General features: G+C 43.5%; 4 protein-coding genes across 5 annotated transcripts; 2 read left to right on the plus strand and 2 right to left on the minus strand.

The window, feature by feature from the left end:
• Positions 1-2,243: 2,243 nt before the first annotated feature.
• On the plus strand, positions 2,244-7,066 carry si:dkey-19b23.8 (low density lipoprotein receptor adapter protein 1). Its single transcript, XM_018704360.2, has 3 exons — positions 2,244-2,522; positions 4,266-4,997; positions 5,200-7,066. The coding sequence occupies exons 1-3, from the start codon at positions 2,507-2,509 to the stop codon at positions 5,283-5,285; spliced, it is 834 nt and encodes a 277-aa protein (XP_018559876.1). The 5' UTR covers positions 2,244-2,506; the 3' UTR covers positions 5,286-7,066.
• Positions 5,832-10,344, minus strand: si:dkey-19b23.7 (uncharacterized). Its single transcript, XM_018704371.2, has 8 exons — positions 9,798-10,344; positions 9,372-9,443; positions 9,212-9,283; positions 8,925-9,121; positions 8,789-8,852; positions 8,481-8,646; positions 8,039-8,237; positions 5,832-7,864 (listed from the first exon to the last, which is right to left on the minus strand). The coding sequence occupies exons 1-7, from the start codon at positions 9,810-9,812 to the stop codon at positions 8,056-8,058; spliced, it is 768 nt and encodes a 255-aa protein (XP_018559887.1). The 5' UTR covers positions 9,813-10,344; the 3' UTR covers positions 5,832-7,864; positions 8,039-8,055.
• A 64-nt stretch (positions 10,345-10,408) lies between these two features.
• On the minus strand, positions 10,409-15,898 carry man2b2 (mannosidase, alpha, class 2B, member 2). The gene is made up of 19 exons (XM_018704382.2): positions 15,681-15,898; positions 15,362-15,508; positions 14,976-15,081; positions 14,714-14,886; positions 14,486-14,601; positions 14,199-14,376; positions 13,911-14,109; positions 13,651-13,841; positions 13,360-13,531; positions 13,053-13,189; positions 12,648-12,925; positions 12,354-12,545; positions 12,006-12,249; positions 11,777-11,887; positions 11,510-11,702; positions 11,241-11,387; positions 11,036-11,148; positions 10,796-10,913; positions 10,409-10,681 (listed from the first exon to the last, which is right to left on the minus strand). The coding sequence occupies exons 1-19, from the start codon at positions 15,813-15,815 to the stop codon at positions 10,578-10,580; spliced, it is 3,054 nt and encodes a 1,017-aa protein (XP_018559898.1). The 5' UTR covers positions 15,816-15,898; the 3' UTR covers positions 10,409-10,577.
• Positions 15,899-15,934: 36 nt separating this feature from the next.
• Positions 15,935-18,120, plus strand: smim20 (small integral membrane protein 20). 2 transcript variants are annotated; one of them, XM_051075477.1, is made up of 3 exons: positions 15,935-16,143; positions 16,868-16,924; positions 17,440-17,480. In XM_051075477.1, exons 1-3 carry the CDS (start codon positions 16,035-16,037, stop codon positions 17,463-17,465), a joined length of 192 nt encoding a protein of 63 aa, XP_050931434.1. In that variant the 5' UTR covers positions 15,935-16,034; the 3' UTR covers positions 17,466-17,480. The 2 variants fall into 2 exon arrangements, with proteins under 2 accessions (XP_050931434.1, XP_018559907.1); XM_018704391.2 differs by lacking the exon at positions 17,440-17,480 and adding an exon at positions 17,912-18,120 and having other exon boundaries at positions 15,942-16,143.
• The last annotated feature ends 236 nt before the right edge of the window (positions 18,121-18,356 follow it).

Here is an 18,356-nt window from a genome sequence, read left to right on the forward strand (position 1 = left end):
GCAGTCAGGACATTTGAATTAATAGCAGCCAATTAGTTTCTGAGCAATTGGGTGTGTCTGTATCAGCCACACCCACTGATAATAATAATGTCTTGCTGCTAATTGTGGAGATTTTGCTCTTTGATTCTGAGGGAAGCTGCTGTGATATTTTTAACATCAAAAATCTGCTGCTGCAGTTGTAGCTCTGTAGTTTTGTGTTTGGGCACGGTGGTGCTTTGAGCTAAATGCTAATATCAGCATGCTTACAATGACATTGCTAATTCACTAATGTTTAAAGGAAATATCACTGTAAGACAGCAGAGAACAAAGCACCAACGAACATTATCATTTCCTGGAAGTACTACCACAAAACAGTTTGGTGCCACACCATGCTCACCATCTTAGTTTGGCACGTTAGCATGCAAAAGTGTGCTAATTAGCACCAAACACAAGATACAACTGAGGCTGATGGGAATTACATAAATATTTGTACAGTATTTGGTGCCAATTCAGGTACATATTGAAATATTTCACTGAATGAGTGGAAGGTTTCATGAGGGTGAAAAATTTAATTTCATGGCCGTCCATTGGGCATTTGCCAAGATATAACTCTGAACCATAAATGTCAACATGCACTACAGGAAAAGTCAAGGGAACAGCAAAGTCAGTAGGATTCATCCTCTGGGGACCATAAATGTCTGTATAAAATGTCATGGCTATCCACCGAATCATTATGAAGTTACTTGATACTGTTATCCCTCGAGCCACTCTGCTAGCAAGGCTAGACAACCAAGTAGGATTGGAAATACAAACTGCATCACTGACGTCTTAAAATAGTGAAAACACATCTTGAGGTGGATTAAACCTGTACAGTATCCAGCACTTTTCTGCATTATATGAATATTGGTATATCTTCTGAACAGTGCTTTGACGTCCACAGTCTTTACCAATCAAATGGGCATTTTAAGACCTCAAAGTGTGCACTTGCTGAATGGTTCTCACCAGCTATATTTCAATATGCCACAACATGCTCTTATAAGCTCCAGAACTGCAGCTGCACCCCTGCTTATGCCACAGTTTGGATGCTGACTCTGTTCTTGTTGCCTGTTGTGAGATACGTAGGGAGGGTGGGTGCCTGTCTGAGATGGTCCATTATGTCACTGGTGCCCCAAGAATAGTTCCAGTGTGTCCTGCTAGGCACTGAGGCGAGTGTGACGTCCAGAACTTAACTGTTGTTGGGCCAAACCCAGAAGAAACAGGGGCCCTACTGTTTCCCCACGTCAGGCACACCCAGCCACACACACACACACACACACACACACGTAGAGACGCACAGACGCATACACACATGGAACCGTTTAAAGTTTTCCTCTGCCACTGTTCAAAATGCCCCCAGAATAAACACTCAAAGCAGATCTGAACCAGTGAGGCCAACGAACCCCATTAGAGACAGGCTGTGACGCAATGCGACGGTAATGAGAGGTAGTGGGTTTCAGATGTTTTCTCAGTATGGTATTGCACATATGCTTAAATACTGTGAATGTGAAACTTGGGCTTGTGAAATGATGTCACTTAACACCTACATTTCAAACATTTTAACTGGCCATGCAGATTCAAAGACATAATGTATTATCAGTATTAATTTTGTCTATTTAAAAAGCAAAAGTGGCCAAAAGTTGAATATGTAGGTTGGATTTGGACCTTTGGTTGGACAAAACAAAACATTTGAAAATATCATCTTGCTAAAATTCGATAATATTAAACAATTAGGTGATTAGTTGAAAAATAAGCAACAGATTCATCCATGATAAAAATACTTTTCAGCTCAAAAATCAATAAATTATTTATATGAATATATGGTGACAAATTACTGGTGTTAAACCTAACTTTCTTTAAATCTTTACTTTAAACTGCTTTTTAGCTGTTGATCCAGTCATTACAAACTGCAGCCCCCAGATGAGTCTCAAACTTTTACAAAGAAACCAAGAGACACACACGGGAGAAACTGTGGTAAAGGGTCAAATATATACAGGTATATTTATATAAACAGAACGCGAGGTATCCTTAAAACAATGCCAGTAAGTGAAACAAAGTCAGGTCAATTGTTACCCATCCTGCCATATACAGTAACTCCCTCCTCCCTCCCCTGCAGACCTCCCTCTGCGCACACCACCCAGCCTCCTCACTGCTCAGACGCAAGTGCTCGTCCACGCTGTGTGACGAGCTCGCGCCTACGCTGTTTAAAACGGTTCTCCCACGGGCTCTGTGATTCACTCAACCTAACACGCCGAACACAGAGAGAGAGACAGAGAGAGAGAGAGAGAGCGCGAGCGAGCATGATTTAGTCTAGTACATAAACTGTCTCCGCGTGACTTGTCGTTTATTTGCGTATGGGGGACACTGAGCTCCAGAGAACAACCTGAGTTTTGTGTGAACGTGCAGGATACTTCCACCTGACCCAGGAGTATTTGAAAAAAAGAGCACGGCACTCTGCAATTCACCTGAGCCGCACGAGGACATCGTTTGCATGAAACTGTGCCCAGGTAAGACGTGTTTTGGAAAAGTACAGAAGATAATTTGAATAGCACACTTAAAATTCCGTTCTAGTTTAAATACTGTTCTTTGATAGTTGTTTTATTCCTCTTTGAAGTGTCTGCTGAGAAATGTAAATGGTTTAGGACAAAGTTAAGCAGCTTTTTTGCCCCGAAGTGAGGATTTCGCTCCGGAGCACGCCGAACCACGCTTAAAAATCTATCAATTTCATGTTCTCTCGCTTATTCCTGCGATTATATGTTGAACATCATATGTTTGAGTTGTGTTAAACAATCACTACACTATAGTAGTTAATTCGGCAAAAAGGAAGGAGCACATTGCTTGGACAAAACTCAAGCTTTCCAAATATTGTTTGCCATTCCTCTACACATTGCTATTTTGTATGGGGAAGGTTAGGAGATTAGGTGAACTCTACTCCTCATGTTAAGTAGGATTCATCTTCACATGTAGAATGAGTCCATAACATAACCTCTCATTTTTTATTTTTTTTATTGCAACATATTTTGAATAAAGTTATGGCCAAGAATCGAAATATAAGCAGAAATGTGAAAAATGCTCTAGAATACAACAGGATGAAGCATTTGGATCTGACAGCTCTTTGTACCAGTCAGAAAACAGAGGGATAGTTGTGTATTTTAGGATACACAGAGAATTTGATGCACGTGAGGCGTAACCTGGATGTAAATTAGAACCAGTTTTGTACAGTAGCTGTGGTTTAATGAAAATATGTACCTATTTATTTGTTGTTTCAGTGTTTTGCATGTTCCTGTCCTACACAGGTACACGTCTATGTCCAGGATCGTACTGGGCTCTGCTTCTTTTTCGTGATGTGACACACTCACAGAGGCACGCCATTGTTTTGCAGGGAGAAATATTTAGGAGAGGGAATGCAAAGCTGTTTCCTGCACTAACAATGGCCACCACCTTGGAACAGTCGGCGGTTCTCTGTCTGAGTCGCTTCTGAGGAGGGAGCTAGGATGTTGAAAGAATGGCCAAGAAAAGAGAAAGGGGAAAAAATAAAGCGCAAAACAATGGAGAGCAGGCAGTTCTGTGAGTTTTGTAGGATGGGAGACAATGGGGGGGCCAGATATGGTTGCATAAGACTTGAGCTGGCGAGGTCACAGAAGTCTTTAAGTCCAGGATATAATAGTATGGTGTTATGAGTGTTGTTTTTAATACTCGGTGTTGGGTTAAAGAGGTTAGAGGTTAAAGAAGACTGTGTACCTGTCTGATCGCTTTTGTATCACCTGTGTACTACAATAACCTTCCATTTATTTTGGAGTGCTTCCAGTTCGTCAGTGTGTTTGTATGTCTCTTAAGGGTTCACTGCTTTGAGGACAAAGCCCAAACCAAACCTGACTGTAAATATTTAATGCCTGGTGTCTCTGGTGAATGAATATTCCTCACTGAATGCGTCACTTTAGTAACTGATCCTGTTTGGTGGCCTTTGTTTTTTCTATGCTGTGGTACAAGTTGTGCTGACTGTGTGTTTTTTTTTTTTTCCCCAACGCTTCAAGCAGTTGTAAGCATGAAGTTGCACAAAATGTGTGTCAATCAGGAGTTTCTTCATTCCTAAGAAAATCCTTGATGTCAAAACAATCCATGTCCTGGATGTAATCTCTCCTTCACTTTATTTAACTCTGAACAAAGCTTAAGCATCTGTCTGGCTTCATTATTAATGCGTCTTTGAAACCGACCCGCTAACATCACTGTCTTTATCTGCCTCATTTCAGATAAAAGCAGTGGATGCAACTACGCTCCATTTATAGAAGAAAGGTGGAAGAGTGGGAGAAGCTCTGAAGAGGACCAGTTGACCAGCAGCAGTTACACCTCAGCGAAAATCTCCTCCAAACCCAACCTGAAACACATCATGTCTCTCAGCACTTTCCACCTCATGCAGACCCTCAAGAACTCCCCTGCTGCATTGCGTCGCCGCTTCCGCCGCGACCGCACGGAGTCTTTGTCCCACGGTGACCCTCTCTTCAAAGTCCACTACCTGGGCACGGAGAAAATCTTCTCCCTGGATCGGGAGCAGGCCCAGGACGCCATCAGCCACCTGCTGGAAGGCATTGCCAACGGGAAGAAGCTGAGCAAAGATCACGCCCTGGTGGTGCGCCCGAGATACGTCGAGGTCAAGGAGCTGAGCACGGGCAGGCAGCTCACCAAGACGTACCTGCAGGACATTGCGTACTGCGCTGCTGACGCCAACCGGCCCAACGTCTTCCTCTACATCTGCAAGCATCACGGGCAGCAGCTGCAATGCCGGGTGTTCTGGTGCAGCCGGGCGGAGAGGGCACGGGACATGACGGCCTGTCTGGCTCACTCCTTCCAGCGGGCGCTGAGCGACTGGCAGCAGGACGGCTCGGCCACGCTGCCAGGGGAGGTGAAGGGGAAACGGGTAGAGGAGTCGTCCAACTCTCCTGCCAACGCGAAGAGCTCCACCCTGCCTGCCAGTCTGGGCAAAGGTGAGAGAGCAGTAATTACAGAAACAGTGAAGTTAAGAGAACTGTGCTGGAGTAGTTGGTAGTAAATGAATAGCCTCTCTAGGACACTCTAGAGTCGAGGTTGGCCGACTGTTCATAATTAATATTTAAACACCAGTGTTCTTTTTAGTTTGCAGCTGCCAAGCTAACATCTCTGACCTATCACTGTGTGTCTCCTCCTCAGTTCGCTGGAAGAAGAGAGGCTCTGTGTCTCGCAGCCCCCTGAGGGCCATCACCAGGAGAGGATCTGCCTCCGACAGCTGGAACTGAACGCCCCGCCCCCAGGTTTAAACCCCCTCAACTACGGGACCATGTTAATCTAATGACAACCTCAAGGATGACAGCACTGAAGGGAGGGAGGGAGTGATGACAAGACAGAGGGAAGGACAAAGGGGACGCAACTGGGAAGTGGGGAAAGTCTGTATTTGGACGTAACTGTGTGAGGACTCTGCTTGTGAAAGGATGTTGCCATAATCAGTGAGTGTGTGGACTTGAAGGTTCGTGACGCGCCAAAGCCGTCTGACGGCTTTCTTTGCAGAGCGCGGTGCTCCGAAGCGGCGTGAGATGCCGTTGACGGCTTTCTTTGTTCACCTGTCAGTGAAGGATGTGAGGACTTGTGAGTGGCTGCCGCTGGGAGGAGCAGATTTGATTCACCTCATCATGACTGTTCTCGGTTGGCTTGTTTGTTTTTAAGGAGTCTGCTCGATACAGAGGCCACTGAGGGGGTTTGGTCTGTTGGAAAGAGACAGTTAAACCAACAGTGATGCTGTCAAATGATCCACAGGCAAAACTGGAAAAAGACAACGAGAGTCTTGATGTTTTTGAAGGCTGATTTTTATTTAACTGACATTTGTGACAGGTCATGATGATTTTATTTGTTTTTTTACCTATGTGGCACTAGAGAGTATGTTTCTCTTCATTTTTTTAAATTGGATGGACAAAACCAAACTTTTAATAGCTATTGTGGGAGTTTGCAAGATTACATCCTGTAGATGTCAAGATACAGAGAAAAATGCTGCCATGTCATAGAAAAGTAATACTGTCTCCATTGATAATTTCTGAGCACTTTCCAAATTTCCAGCTGTAAAATTTGACACGTGAACACATCACAGTTTAATTCCTACTCATGAAACCATAAGTTTTACCATGTCTGACTGCATTTTAAGAGGCCATTTGCTCTTATGAACTGTAAGACAGGCCCAGCACCTGCATTATAAATAATAAAAAGACCTCTGCAGAACTTGCAGGGTCAAGAGAATCCTCCCCTCACGCACTACAGCAACATCCTGCAAAAAACAAACAGACCCTGCCTGTTCCACAACGATAAATAATTTGCATCTATGTGGAAAGAACCCATTCGGTCAGCCATGACTCGCAGGGTTTGTTTGCGTCCCGAACACTGGGAACGCTGTGTTCCCAGTATGGAGCCTCTGTGAGGAATGTGCGGCCGTGCACCTGCATTCCAATGGGGGGAAATCTGAGATGGAGAATCTTCTTAAAAAGCTCCAAATTCCTCACCATGTCCAGCCATGACTTTGCATTTGGAGCGGCCTCATCAGCAAGACGCTACAATGTGCTTTTAAGTCTCGAAGCCTCGACTCGTTCGCATTATCAAAGCCATAAAAGGTCGCCCTGACTACTTAAGTCCTCTTAAAGTGACGGTTATCGGCATTGATATGTGCAGAATTGCATAATGTGCTCTCATGAAGGCCATTTCTGTCCAAGGTTTACAAATGAGAGACTTGAGGGTTAGAGCTGCACCCTGGGCCCACCATTCAGTTCTCATTTGTGTTTTCTGACCAAAACTAAGCTAGAGAAGTCACCCTTTTAACAGAAAAGGTGCCTGTGTTTTTTGACCGATGTGCCACTTGGTTTTTATTTTAACTTTTTGTACCCTCAATGTATCTTTTACAAACGGCAGAACCCCCATCTCAGAAAAGGGGGTTAAAGTGCCTGCTTTAAGATGTATTTTATCAATGTACTGTTTTGTCATTGAACATATTTAATTAAATATGTATTTTATGAATTATTAAAACTTTTTTTATACAAGATTTTATGTTTTTGTTTGTTGTCTTTACATGTTGTTGGTTAACTTCTGCAGCTCTGACCCTGATAAATGATTCTGTTTCCAGGATTGAACACTCAAGTTTTAAAATGTTATATTTGGCCTGATGAAAACAGAATTCCTGTCTTTAACTGCGAGTGTGTGTGTGTGGGAGAGGAAGAGATTGAGATTGAAGGGTTTGAGCGGGAGGAGGGTGGCAGGGCAAGACACTCAGAGAGGTCCTGGGATTTTTTAATCTCAGTCATGTGACTCATTTCCCAGGGTCGTTTTGTCCAGCGTTTTCACATTTCCACAACATCTGATACATGTGACTACCTTCCAACTGTAGTAGAAGATGCAGAGGCAGCTCTGGCTAGAGAGTGCAGCCTTGAAACAAACAGCGAGTACGTGACACTGCAAGAGCTCTCCTTGGGCATTTTGTTCGTACAGGTTACATAAACACTCATGGTGAGTCACCCAAGTCTAGTCATTGCAATCATTAAACACACCGAAGCACAAAAAATCATTAAAATAAAACAGAATTCAACTACAGGCAATCCTTCTGTGTGAGGTTTCACCCATGTAAATCTATTTGGTGTCTGTTTTTCTACAAAAAGAAGTTAATAAAAGTGCACTGAGGATATGTCATCCTGATGCAGATCATATACGAACAATCAGGGTCACTCCTCTCCTGAAGAGCCCCGCGCTGTCGGACTGCTGCCCGACCTGGAGGTCTCTCTGTGTCGCTGTAACTCCAGCAGGGACTGGACATGGAGACGCCTCAGAGGCTTCACCTCCTCTACAACTGAAATCATCAAAAACATGAGCTCCAAGTTGAGATGTAGCAACTGGTTATGTAGCTAAACAGCACCACCTGCTGGCTGCAGTAGTATTAACATTAATAGTGCATTAAAACCAAATGATGTGCTGTAGTTTAGTAGTGACACCACCTGCTGCGCTCCATGATTTTCCATTATACCTTTGTCATAGTGCAGTTCATCCCGGTTCCCGTACACCACATATGTTTCCAGGAAAGTTGAGGAGAGCACCTGTGACGAGGAACTGGTCAGGCAGGGGAAGACTATTGATGTAACGCATGTCCAGGGCAAAGGGGTTTGAAGGAGAGGGAACAGTGCACAGGCACACCAGCTCACTGACGATGTCCCAGACACGAATGCCTGAAGAAAAAAAGGACAGAAAGGCATTTTTAAATCCAGCAGACTTCAGTAATTTTTAAAACTAAAGCACCTAAAGCTTTTTTCCACAAACCTAATCCGCACTGAACAGTAGTCCCTGAGAAGGTTAAACTCAAGCGAGGACATCTGCATCTGATTTAGTGCATGGAAACTGGTGTAATTATTGAATCTGTGCAGTGAAACAATAACTTTCTCCTGTTTGGATTCCTCACATTGTTTCCATACCTCGTGTCTGCCAGTCTGCGATGGACTTGAGTTTCATGGGCGTGTCCCTGACCATCGAGTCAGTGCCTCCAATGTTGACCAGGCGCTCGTGATTGGAGCGTATCCAGGCGTAGGGGCGCCCGTACTTGACGTAGCCAGCCAGTAAAAACAGAGTGCAGTTCACCTCCTGTGGAAGGGGACAAAGTGGAGGTTGAGTGAGCGAGTTAATATTAAAGTTTGAAGTTAGGAGGAGAGTGGAAAATGTGTCCAACACTTTGGCCAGTTCTCTGACTGCCTGTAATTAAGTTAAGACTGGATGAAGCACTTACAGGAACTGCTATCTCCCTTTCACTGGGGGATGCTGGGAGAAGATGCTCCTCACTGCTGGGGGCCCTAAGAACACAGAAAGAGGTCAACCAGTGAAATTCAGAGAAACACAATCACAAACACAGTAGCATGAGTCACCTGGAAGTCTGTGGCTGCATCTTGGGCCCTCGTGACTGGGGGTCTCGCGAGGCCGGAGCTTCGCCGGGCAGGGGAGAGCTGCTCCGGCTGTCCAGGCTCGGGGAGCTGCTGCTGGGGGAGACGTCGCTGCTGTTGCAGCTGCTGGTGGAGGTGTATGAGGAGGCTCTGGACACAGCGAAGCCCGGGGAACGCCAACCCTGCGGGACAATGGACAGGTGAGGAAGAGGCACAGAATATTCTCCATACACTGATCTATACACAAACACATTCTGTCTTCAGGAACCAACCAGATCCTCATTGACGACTGTCAGCAGCAGCTCCTCTTTCCCTCTGAGCCAAGGCTGGAAGTATTTAAAGCCCTGTAAGGAAAACAGCACATTTTGCACAACACTGCTTGGCACACTGTGTTTTTAACCTCCCCTGCGTTCACTGCCAGTGTGGTCAGACCTGTAACGATCCAAGCAAAGCCAGGTCACTCAGAAAGTGCTGCAGCTTCCTCTTCTGCTCCCTCTCTCTTTTCTGTTCAAACACAAACACAGAGACAGTGTCACAGGTAGAATACAGATACAGCATCCAACAGGCCTGAACTAAAAATCCTTCAGCACCTCAGGGGAGCCCTATAGACACCAGCACCCTCCCTGTCTAGTATCCTAGCAACACATAGCAACGCCTCCTCCTCGGCATCCTGCATCTCCATCAATAACAAAGACTTTGTTCGTTGTATTAAACGACGTAAATTAGGGACAGTGCTCAGACTGAGATGTAAAACGTAAACGTGCATGCAGCAAAATGCATCACACTGCTTTAAAAATATATCATTCAGAATCCCTGCAGCTGATAAAAGAGCACATTCTGAAAGAAAACAGGACTCACGCTGCTACCGCTCATCTTGATCTAAATTGCAGAGAACGTCGTCTCCTTCCCCGGCGATCATGGCGCGTGCATGCAAACACTAACAGCCCATTAGTCTGCTATTTCTATTTCTTCTATTTCTAACTTCTTTTTCTCAATAACTGCTGCAGTGATGCACAGACAGGACCGAGGTTTTGCTCTAATCGGGTGTTGCCTTTTGGTTTGTCCGCTGCAGAGTGAATATGGAGGGTGTGAAGCCCCCTAGCGGCCATGTTGGTAGACTATCTTTTCCAGTAAAACGAAAATCTTTAACTCCTGCAAAGATGATCACTGTCACCTTGTTGTTGTGGCAGTGCAGCCAAATGTATCACCATGCGGATGTTACAGACAGGATGAGTCCTCATTTTTGGCATATTTCATGTGTGTTAGGAATGAAGCCTGTAGAATACCTGGATAGAAAGTTAGAGTCGTTTGCCTTGTAGACATCTATGACTGAAAGTAGGAGAAATTTTTCAGCAGCCGTCACTGGAATAAATATGTTTTTTTCTCCATAATTTAATGCAACTGGCCCCATCAGATAAACTTTACTGCAGCGTTGGTTGTCCTCTGTGAGTGAAGTCAGACATCCGACAGACGTTTGAACAATCGCTTTATTCAGAGAGAATCAACAGATCAGTGCCTCGTAACAAATCAACATAATGTGCAAAAAGAGCGTTAATTAAGAGGATCAAATCTTAAAAAGCTTTGTCATATCATGTCTAAAGATTGGCTATCTTCACAGAAGACAAAAGACAGTTCAGCCTAAAAGTTCTTGGGGCTGAAGTGAATGAAGAAAGTCCTGATCTCTTTGGGCGAGATGGTGACGGTAAAATCTTTATCTCCACATCTCCAACACCTTTTGTTCTCTAAAAGAAGGAAAAAGGCAGACAATGTGAAATGTGTGTGACAGTAAAATGTAGTGTATTACCATGACTGAGCACAATCAGAAAATAGATCCAATGTTTGGAGCCACTTCTCACTTGTTTCTGAGTTATCTGCCGTCTTCCACTTCCACCTCTGCAGACTGGTGATATCCCAGGTTCCTGTGAGAGAACGCTCCTCCAGCACTTTTACTTCCCCAATGCCCTGCAGAACATCCTGCCCATACAGGAAACCACCATTGAAGAAAAAAAGATGTAAGTAAAATCTATTTTAAAATGAGGAAAATCCAAGGGTTTCAATGTGTAAGAGTTTAAGTTTTTGTGTTGTTTTATCGGCACCTTTAAGTTTATGGTGACTGGCTTTGAAAGCTCAGGGTCTTCTCCCTCTTCAAACAGATGTATGATTCTCAGCAGGACGCGATCATAGTCCGGCTCTGAGCGCAGACCCTTACCTAGAACAATGTCATATAAAAAATAGATTACAAGGACAAACAAATGTCAAACCTACAGATTATCATGCGCCCAGGATTTTCTCCCTGCTCACCTGAGTGTACGTGATTAAGGTGAACGTTGTGATTGGAGCTGTAGTTCCATCCGGGGATGTTGAGGCTGAGCAGGTGGAGGTTTGGCGGCAGAACAACTGAACGCACCGGGGAACTTCCTCTGGGCTCTTTTTCCTGCCAGGGCCTCTCTGAGTGTATGAAAGATTGGTCATGAAAGTGCATTAAGAGTGTGTAACTCTTGTATATTCTGTATTTTGCACTGGTGAACTAATCCCCCCCCCAAAAAAAAGACATAAAATCGAGAACTCACGGGGTTGGTCTATGGGCATGATGACAGGCCTGTGCTGCAGCTCTACTGCCTCCCTCTGGTAAAGCCTGGAGGTGGCACTGATGGAGCCCAGCAACATCCACAGGGTGGGCCTCACAACCGAACTGTCATTGAGGGTCAGGTTGTAGCCGAGGTTCCAGGCCAAGTTGTTCCAAAGACGTCGATGGAGCATGACCTCGAGGGGGAAAAACACAGGATGTTAATATGTCTCTGCGACCGACTGTGTGCTTGTCTTTTGGCTTGCTGTACCTCCAGTTGTCCGTTGGCCTGGCTGGACACACCGTGGGCTCTGTCGCTGACTAACACCAGCCTGCTGAGGTCATCCTCAATGTAGGCTGTCCGAACCATGGGGAAGTAGTTCTGTGAAACACATGTTAATATGGATTACTTTCCATATCACAGGACAAATCACAGAATCTAAGTCATGGAAATGCCCTCTAGCCTAAATCTCAAGAATCCGCTTTATCTGAGGACTTACTCTTGCTAAAGTGTTATTAGTGAACTTCCTGTATGGCCTCTTCATCATCTGGTAGCCATTGTCATCTGTGTGCAGGGTCCTGTTGTTCTTCAGGGCAGTGCTGGTCCTGAGGACGACCTCTGTGTTGAGACGGAGGGGCCCCAGAGAATAGGTCTGCTCCAGCCTGTGACACCGCAGTCTGGTCCCAAAGCATTCTGGGATGCGGGTGGTGATTGAGTAAGCATAGTCTTCATCTCTTTCCTCTCTAAAAACACGCACCATGTTAAATTATAAGAGTGAATGTGACATTTAGGGCTGAAAATTGAGATAAAAATGTATTAATTAAAAGAAAAAGTGCCTTTAACTCACCTGTAGAAGTACTGCCTGATCTCAGACACAATCTTCCCGGGGATAATCTCCATCTCCACAGCTTTATAGGCCCGCACAGCTGAACCGTTGGCGCTGAAGATGTAGTTATCAGAAATGGGCCCTGTTTTCACATCTCCATTTGCGTGGTACTCCCAGAAATCCTGAGTCATCCTTACTCTCCTTTTTTCCTCACTACCGGGGATGACAGAGAGGTCAAAGGTCAGAGAGTTACAATTTCAGTATTTCTGAATCACAAAAGGTAGGGAATAAGTGTGATGATATGTCAGATCTTACAGATAAGTGATGCTGTGCAGCAGATTTGTATCCTGGTCAAACATGAGCTTGTAACATTCATTCAGAACTGGCAGGAGCTTCCTCCCAGTTCGTGCCCGGTCCTGGACGCGGCGTCTCTCAAACAGAACCCCTTTAGCTTTGTAAGTCCGGCTGTACTTGGACCTCCCAGAGCACGGGTTGTCAGAGAACTTAAATGAGTATTTTCTATGCTGAAGACCTCCCAGGTCCACCACGATGAAAAGATCATAGGTCACATTAGACTGTGCTGATCTCTGGATCTGTCACAGACACAGAAAGATATTATTATAGTGTAAATTAAATCGATGCTAATTGTTAGCACAGTTGAGCTTTAAGCTTTCAAACATTTCTTACTATCAGATTTTCAAAAAAAGAAAATAATAATACTTGTGCTGGCACAGGCTGTCCATCATCATCAAAGACGGCTGCATTGGGGAAGTTTACTGTGACGTTGATGATAGTGGTGATGTTCCACGCTAAAGGGTTGTAAACGATGACATGTTGCTCCAGAGTCTGATGAACACCTGACATAAGGAGATTAATCATCAATTTATTTAAATGGTGACCTTGTTTGAGATTAATCTTGATGCAAGTGTTAGCATTTAACTATTTAATATGTGGTATCTTGTTTCTTTAATCCACACACAAGCAGACATGTGAAAACAACGATTATTTATTATTGGGGAAATGCTGCCTTTTCTGTGGTGGCGGGTGCCGAGGATGCTGGGGATGTCGAGGTTGTGAGGAAGCAGAAACAGAGCAGCGAGAAGTTCCTCCACCCCCATCATGGCCTGCACGAGATGCTGCAGGTACATGTCCGCCACCTTGGGAGACTCTGTGCCAGTGATACCATCATGGTGCTGCACCTAAAGACATACGGCAAGTAGCATTTGGTGGTGTTGGAATTGTTTGTGGCTTTAACGTCATTTGCTTTATTTCACGTTGACCCTTTGTGATAAAGGAGTCCAATAGATTGACAGTTTACCTCAGAGACAGCCCAGCGAAGCGCTCTCAGTTTGTCCAGGGCCCAGTCTTTAGCTACGGGTCCATCAGGGAAGCTGATTCGGTACCGGGTGAAAAGAGTTTCAGCCGCGTGCAGCTGGGAGCTAGCTTGCCGTGCCACTCCTTTCAAAACGTTTCTAGAGGCATAAAACCCCGTCCATGCCTGGTATGGTTCTAGGAAATAAAACATATTAGCCACAGCAGATGAGGTGAGAAGGTGATGCTTAAGATAAAGATTCTTACCAGTGGAATATGGCAGAAAATCTTCACTCCCTCGAACCTCCCAAACAAGATTTGATTGGTAGATGGCTTGGAAGTATTCACTTAGACTGGCATACTGGACCGTCACCCCAAACTCTTTGCTGTTCTGGTTGATGTACTTCATTAAAGGATCCATGTTGTTGAATTGTACAGATGAGTTGTAAAACTGTTTGTCACAGCCCTGAAACAAGAGGAACAAATGAACATGTAAGAAGTAAGAGTGTAAGAATCTCAGACAAAACGAACCTTGAAGACAATTTCTTTACTCACCCATGGCCAGAGCACGTGGTTAGTCCTAAACCATGCTGCCCTCTGCTTGATGTTCTCCACCATGGTCTGGGCATAGGCGTGTACTGTCTCCTTAGTGACAGGCAGGCTCATGTTGGGGTAGACTCCATCTTTGGGTGGGTCTGGGAACAAGGCAACTCCGTTCCAGTAGAAACCAGAGCTGCGAACAAAACGCTTCTGGTGACAATTGGCAGTTTTTCTATTCAGTAATACCTCAGACACAGAAAAGGGAGCATTATGTGAACCAGTGACGACTAAACATGGTCTACCTGTTTGAGAATGGCAGGTGGGATGGGGTGCAATAGCTAAACTGGTCCATAGTGTGAGTGAAGATCTGCTGCTTTTCTTTTAGAGAGGGAGAACCTCTCCATACAAACTGTAGGTTCTGTACAAAAAATAGATTATTTCATGAATTTCTTACTTATTTCCTCCACTGACTTACAGAAAGCAAGATCTTTCCATCGTATTTGTATGTAGACTTAGGCACCAACTAATACCTTCTTTTTCTGCATGGTGTCTTTGAGGTCATAGTCAATCCGTGAGATGAGGTGGGCATTGAAACCTGCCAGGGCAAACAGGACCGGCGTAGTAGAGGAAGCTCCAAATGGATCCACGTGCCAGGAGAACTGAGGACGAACCCCGAACGTCTCGTAGAGGAAGCCGTGTCCCTCTGAAACAGCAGGGAGGTTCTGGGTTACTACATACAGTGAGTACTCACCAGAGTCGCAAGTTACACAGACAGGTAATGATTGGTACCACCTGTCATTTGCAATATCTCATCGTCTAGATCAGTCACGGCCTCATCATGCATCACTTGGCCCCCGATGATGAACTCTAATCTGCCTTCTTTTACAAGCTGTCGCACCTAGAAAATCAGCCAAATCATAACATGTTTATTATTTACTGTGAATGTGAAGGGTCCACTGATTTTAATCATGAAGTGCAGGGATTAAATCAGGGATTAAAACCAGGATATTTGTCTCTGCTGCTTTGATTTTGACTACTATTTTTGTAGTCTGTCTCCTGCATATCCCCATATTTTATTAAAAAATACCATTAAATCCCATAGTTCAGAGACTATTACTGAGACTATCTGGCATTATTTGATTGTCAGTACAGAGTAGTGACCCAATAGACCTCCTCACTTGTTTCTTATGGGAGTCTGTGGCCACAGTGTCCCACCACAGGCGAAAAAACTCCTGCTCCACAGCGATGAACCTGCGGTCTTTACCCTTTGACAGCTCCTCTGTCACAGTGGTGTACACATTGGCTGCATAGGCGTGCATACTCTCCTATGGATACATAAACATATTCAGATTCATATTTATGCAGAAAATTAACATATTTGTCCACATTATATGATTTTTAGTAGTTTGGTGAAATGAAACTGTTTAAACTGTAGTCTGTATAATATATGCTTGAGAACTTCAACACCTTATTAGAAAGGCAAGCAGAGAAACCTACCTGAATAGTGTACACCCAGCCCACATCCATGTGACTGTGAGGAATTACAAATGTCTGTATTGGCTTGTTTTCGCCTGTTACTCCATATGTGTAACAGCAACAAAAAATAAACACAAAACCAGTTGAAAATCTCATCTTTTTTTACCCCGTAAAGAAGAAGAAAAATGCCTCTAAACACCTACTTCCTTATTATTATTGTGCTGTAGCATGTGATTCTGACGTTTCAGTACGGAAGCCCAGAGTGACCAAAGTAGTTAAAAAACAAAACCGGCGGTGACCTTTACGCCGGAAACAATCATTGTAAACACTGTGCACCTTTGGAGGTGAAAGCGTATCCTCACATATAAAACAAAAATGTCGAAAAACGTGAGAATTGCATTAGTATTTGGAGGTTTTATAACGGCTGTTGCCGCTGCGTTTTACCCCATATTTTTCTACCCGCTCACGCATAAAGACGAGTACAGTAAGTAGCTTAAAGCTTTCATTTAGTCTCAGTTACTCTATCAGTCTGTTAACAATGCCCAGCCTACTGTCATTTGATATATTGCTGCGTATGTAGACTTGAGCATTGTGCTAATAATTAGTCCGTGCTGCTTTACTTGGCAAAGACAAATTAAGCTAGTTGTTTAAGCTAGGAGACTTTGGCTAACACGTTGTTAAGCGTTGGCACATTTCTTAGTTAACTAGCGTCTGTTTAATGAGACTTTCTCAGTCTTTTCGCATTAATTTTGAAAGATGATGTGGTTTTTATATTCAAGGAAAGCTCTTCACGAATTATACGTTTTAAAAAGGTACACCAACTGTTTGCTAAATGTGGCCAAAGTTAAAAGTAGTGTCCACCTCGCACACCGAGAGGTTTCCTCTCCACTCTTCCGAAACCATAAATATGCAGTAAAACTATCTAAGACAAAGATAAAAAATGATGCCAGGAAAATACATTAAACTAAATAGTTGTGGTTTCAGCATATGTCTAGCCATTTCTGGCCAGCACAGATGGAAAGCTACAGTCCAGGACCTACAGTAAAATTGTGGATAAACATCTTCTAGTGTTACTGACAGTGCAGACAAAAGAGAACAATAAAGGCTGACACTAACCAGCTGCAATGTGAAAATCACTCTGTTTATGACATTGAGTGTGACCGCAAAAGTCCTTTACTAAATGTACTGTGCTGTTTTCTCTTTGCCAGGACAAGTCCAGAAGATAAACCGGGCAGGAATCAACCAGGCAGATGTTCAGCCCGTGGGTAAGAGGACGTAGTATATTTGAACAGGGAGCTGATTTTTGTTTCTGTAGTATATTTACAGTTCATTTATTTATGTCTATCTACATGACAGGTATATTATGTACTTTATGAAGGTAACGTAGGCTGAAACGTCCTAAATGAACGTACTAGCAATAAGCAAGACAGTGTGCTGGGCTTTTGCAATCTGTCAGTATGTATTGGACTTTCTAACTGACTGATATTAAAGGTGCAATATGTAAGTGTTTGCTATCGTTACATTGAAAGCAATGGCGTTAACAACTGTTTACTTATTAGTCCAAAGGAAATGTTGCAGGTTAAACATCAAACTTCATTTCTTTATTCACCAAGAGCTTCAAGTGGTGGAAAGCAACACCAATATCAACTCTCGTTTTGCTTCGATTCCTAACACTTTTCTTCTTCTGAAGTTAGCATGCTAAGCAGCTCGCCCCAGCCCCTTCCGTCTCGTAATAAAACTTTGTGATAATGAGTCACTAGAGCGTCCAGTCTGTCCTCAGTCCAGCATGAGAGGATGAAGAAGTAGCGCTGCTCAGAGGATGTATTCAAAACTCTTGTAAATGCAACAATGGCTGAAGCTCTTGGTAAGTAAATTGCTGTTAATGCTAATGTTGGCTTTGTAAGGATAGCAAAAACTTATTAATAGCACCTTTTAATGGAGATTTTAAAAGTTTATAATTTACAGGATGTCTTAAGCACGTCTGTCCTACACAGATGGACAACATATCTTGATTAGTTTATTTACTGAGTATCAGACAGGATAATATTAATTATATTCATCATATTTTATTCTGTCCAAGTTCAATCCAAAATATCCTGAATGTAAACTTTCTGGAACCCATTGCACTGTCCAATACTGATTTAATTTCACATAATGTTGAAAAATATGTGGTGAGAAAAACTGCCATTATCAGCTCTCTAACATCATCTTCTCTTGCTGACACTGTTTTAATATCTCTTTTTTCCCCAAAGGTGTGAAGATATGGTCTGATCCGTTCAAGTCTACAGGCAAATGAAGAGCAGTGACCTTTGACCTCTGATGCTGTCAGAGCACGCCTTTTTTGATGAGTGCTTGTTGCGAGTGTGAGTGAATGAACAATTTCCACAATGTGTTTAATTATGGCTGTTAAGTGATTCCTTATCCTATAAATAAAATGTAAAGTTTTAAAGCTTAAACAAGATTTCCCTAAAGACTTCTTGACTTTTTTTTTTTTTTTTTTTTTTTTGCTTTAGTGGGGAATAATTATATGTTATATGGCAGCAAATGTGCTCTCTAACACCAGCTCACTGAGCTTAATGTCCAAAAATTTCAAATAACACGAGAGGCTGGTCGTCACTTGTCCACAAGGGGGCACCCCATGCCTGCCTGTGAACACAGAAACCATTGTGTGTATTGTTTTGTTTGTGCATCTTAGAT

The sequence above is a fragment of the Lates calcarifer genome, linkage group LG14 (assembly GCF_001640805.2).
Source record: "Lates calcarifer isolate ASB-BC8 linkage group LG14, TLL_Latcal_v3, whole genome shotgun sequence".
In the NCBI taxonomy this organism is placed as follows: domain Eukaryota; kingdom Metazoa; phylum Chordata; class Actinopteri; family Centropomidae; genus Lates; species Lates calcarifer.

What these genes read in the sequence shown, in the direction of transcription:
- si:dkey-19b23.8 (XM_018704360.2), top strand. An exon ending in GCCTGCCAGTCTGGGCAAAG is followed by an intron (nt 4,998 to 5,199) that starts GTGAGAGAGCAG and finishes TCTCCTCCTCAG; the next exon opens with TTCGCTGGAAGAAGAGAGGC.
- man2b2 (XM_018704382.2), bottom strand. Translation starts at nt 15,815, where the DNA reads ATGAGATTTTCAACTGGTTTTGTGTTTATTTTTTGTTGCTGTTACACA. An exon ending in GCTGGGTGTACACTATTCAG is followed by an intron (nt 15,509 to 15,680) that starts GTAGGTTTCTCT and finishes ATGTATCCATAG; the next exon opens with GAGAGTATGCACGCCTATGC. An exon ending in TGAGATATTGCAAATGACAG is followed by an intron (nt 14,887 to 14,975) that starts GTGGTACCAATC and finishes CTGCTGTTTCAG; the next exon opens with AGGGACACGGCTTCCTCTAC.
- si:dkey-19b23.7 (XM_018704371.2), bottom strand. An exon ending in CTTTGCTTGGATCGTTACAG is followed by an intron (nt 9,284 to 9,371) that starts GTCTGACCACAC and finishes TTTTCCTTACAG; the next exon opens with GGCTTTAAATACTTCCAGCC. An exon ending in AAAGGGAGATAGCAGTTCCT is followed by an intron (nt 8,647 to 8,788) that starts GTAAGTGCTTCA and finishes CCCCTTCCACAG; the next exon opens with GAGGTGAACTGCACTCTGTT.
- smim20 (XM_018704391.2), top strand. Translation starts at nt 16,035, where the DNA reads ATGTCGAAAAACGTGAGAATTGCATTAGTATTTGGAGGTTTTATAACG. An exon ending in CACGCATAAAGACGAGTACA is followed by an intron (nt 16,144 to 16,867) that starts GTAAGTAGCTTA and finishes TCTCTTTGCCAG; the next exon opens with GACAAGTCCAGAAGATAAAC. An exon ending in GGCAGATGTTCAGCCCGTGG is followed by an intron (nt 16,925 to 17,911) that starts GTAAGAGGACGT and finishes TTTTCCCCAAAG; the next exon opens with GTGTGAAGATATGGTCTGAT.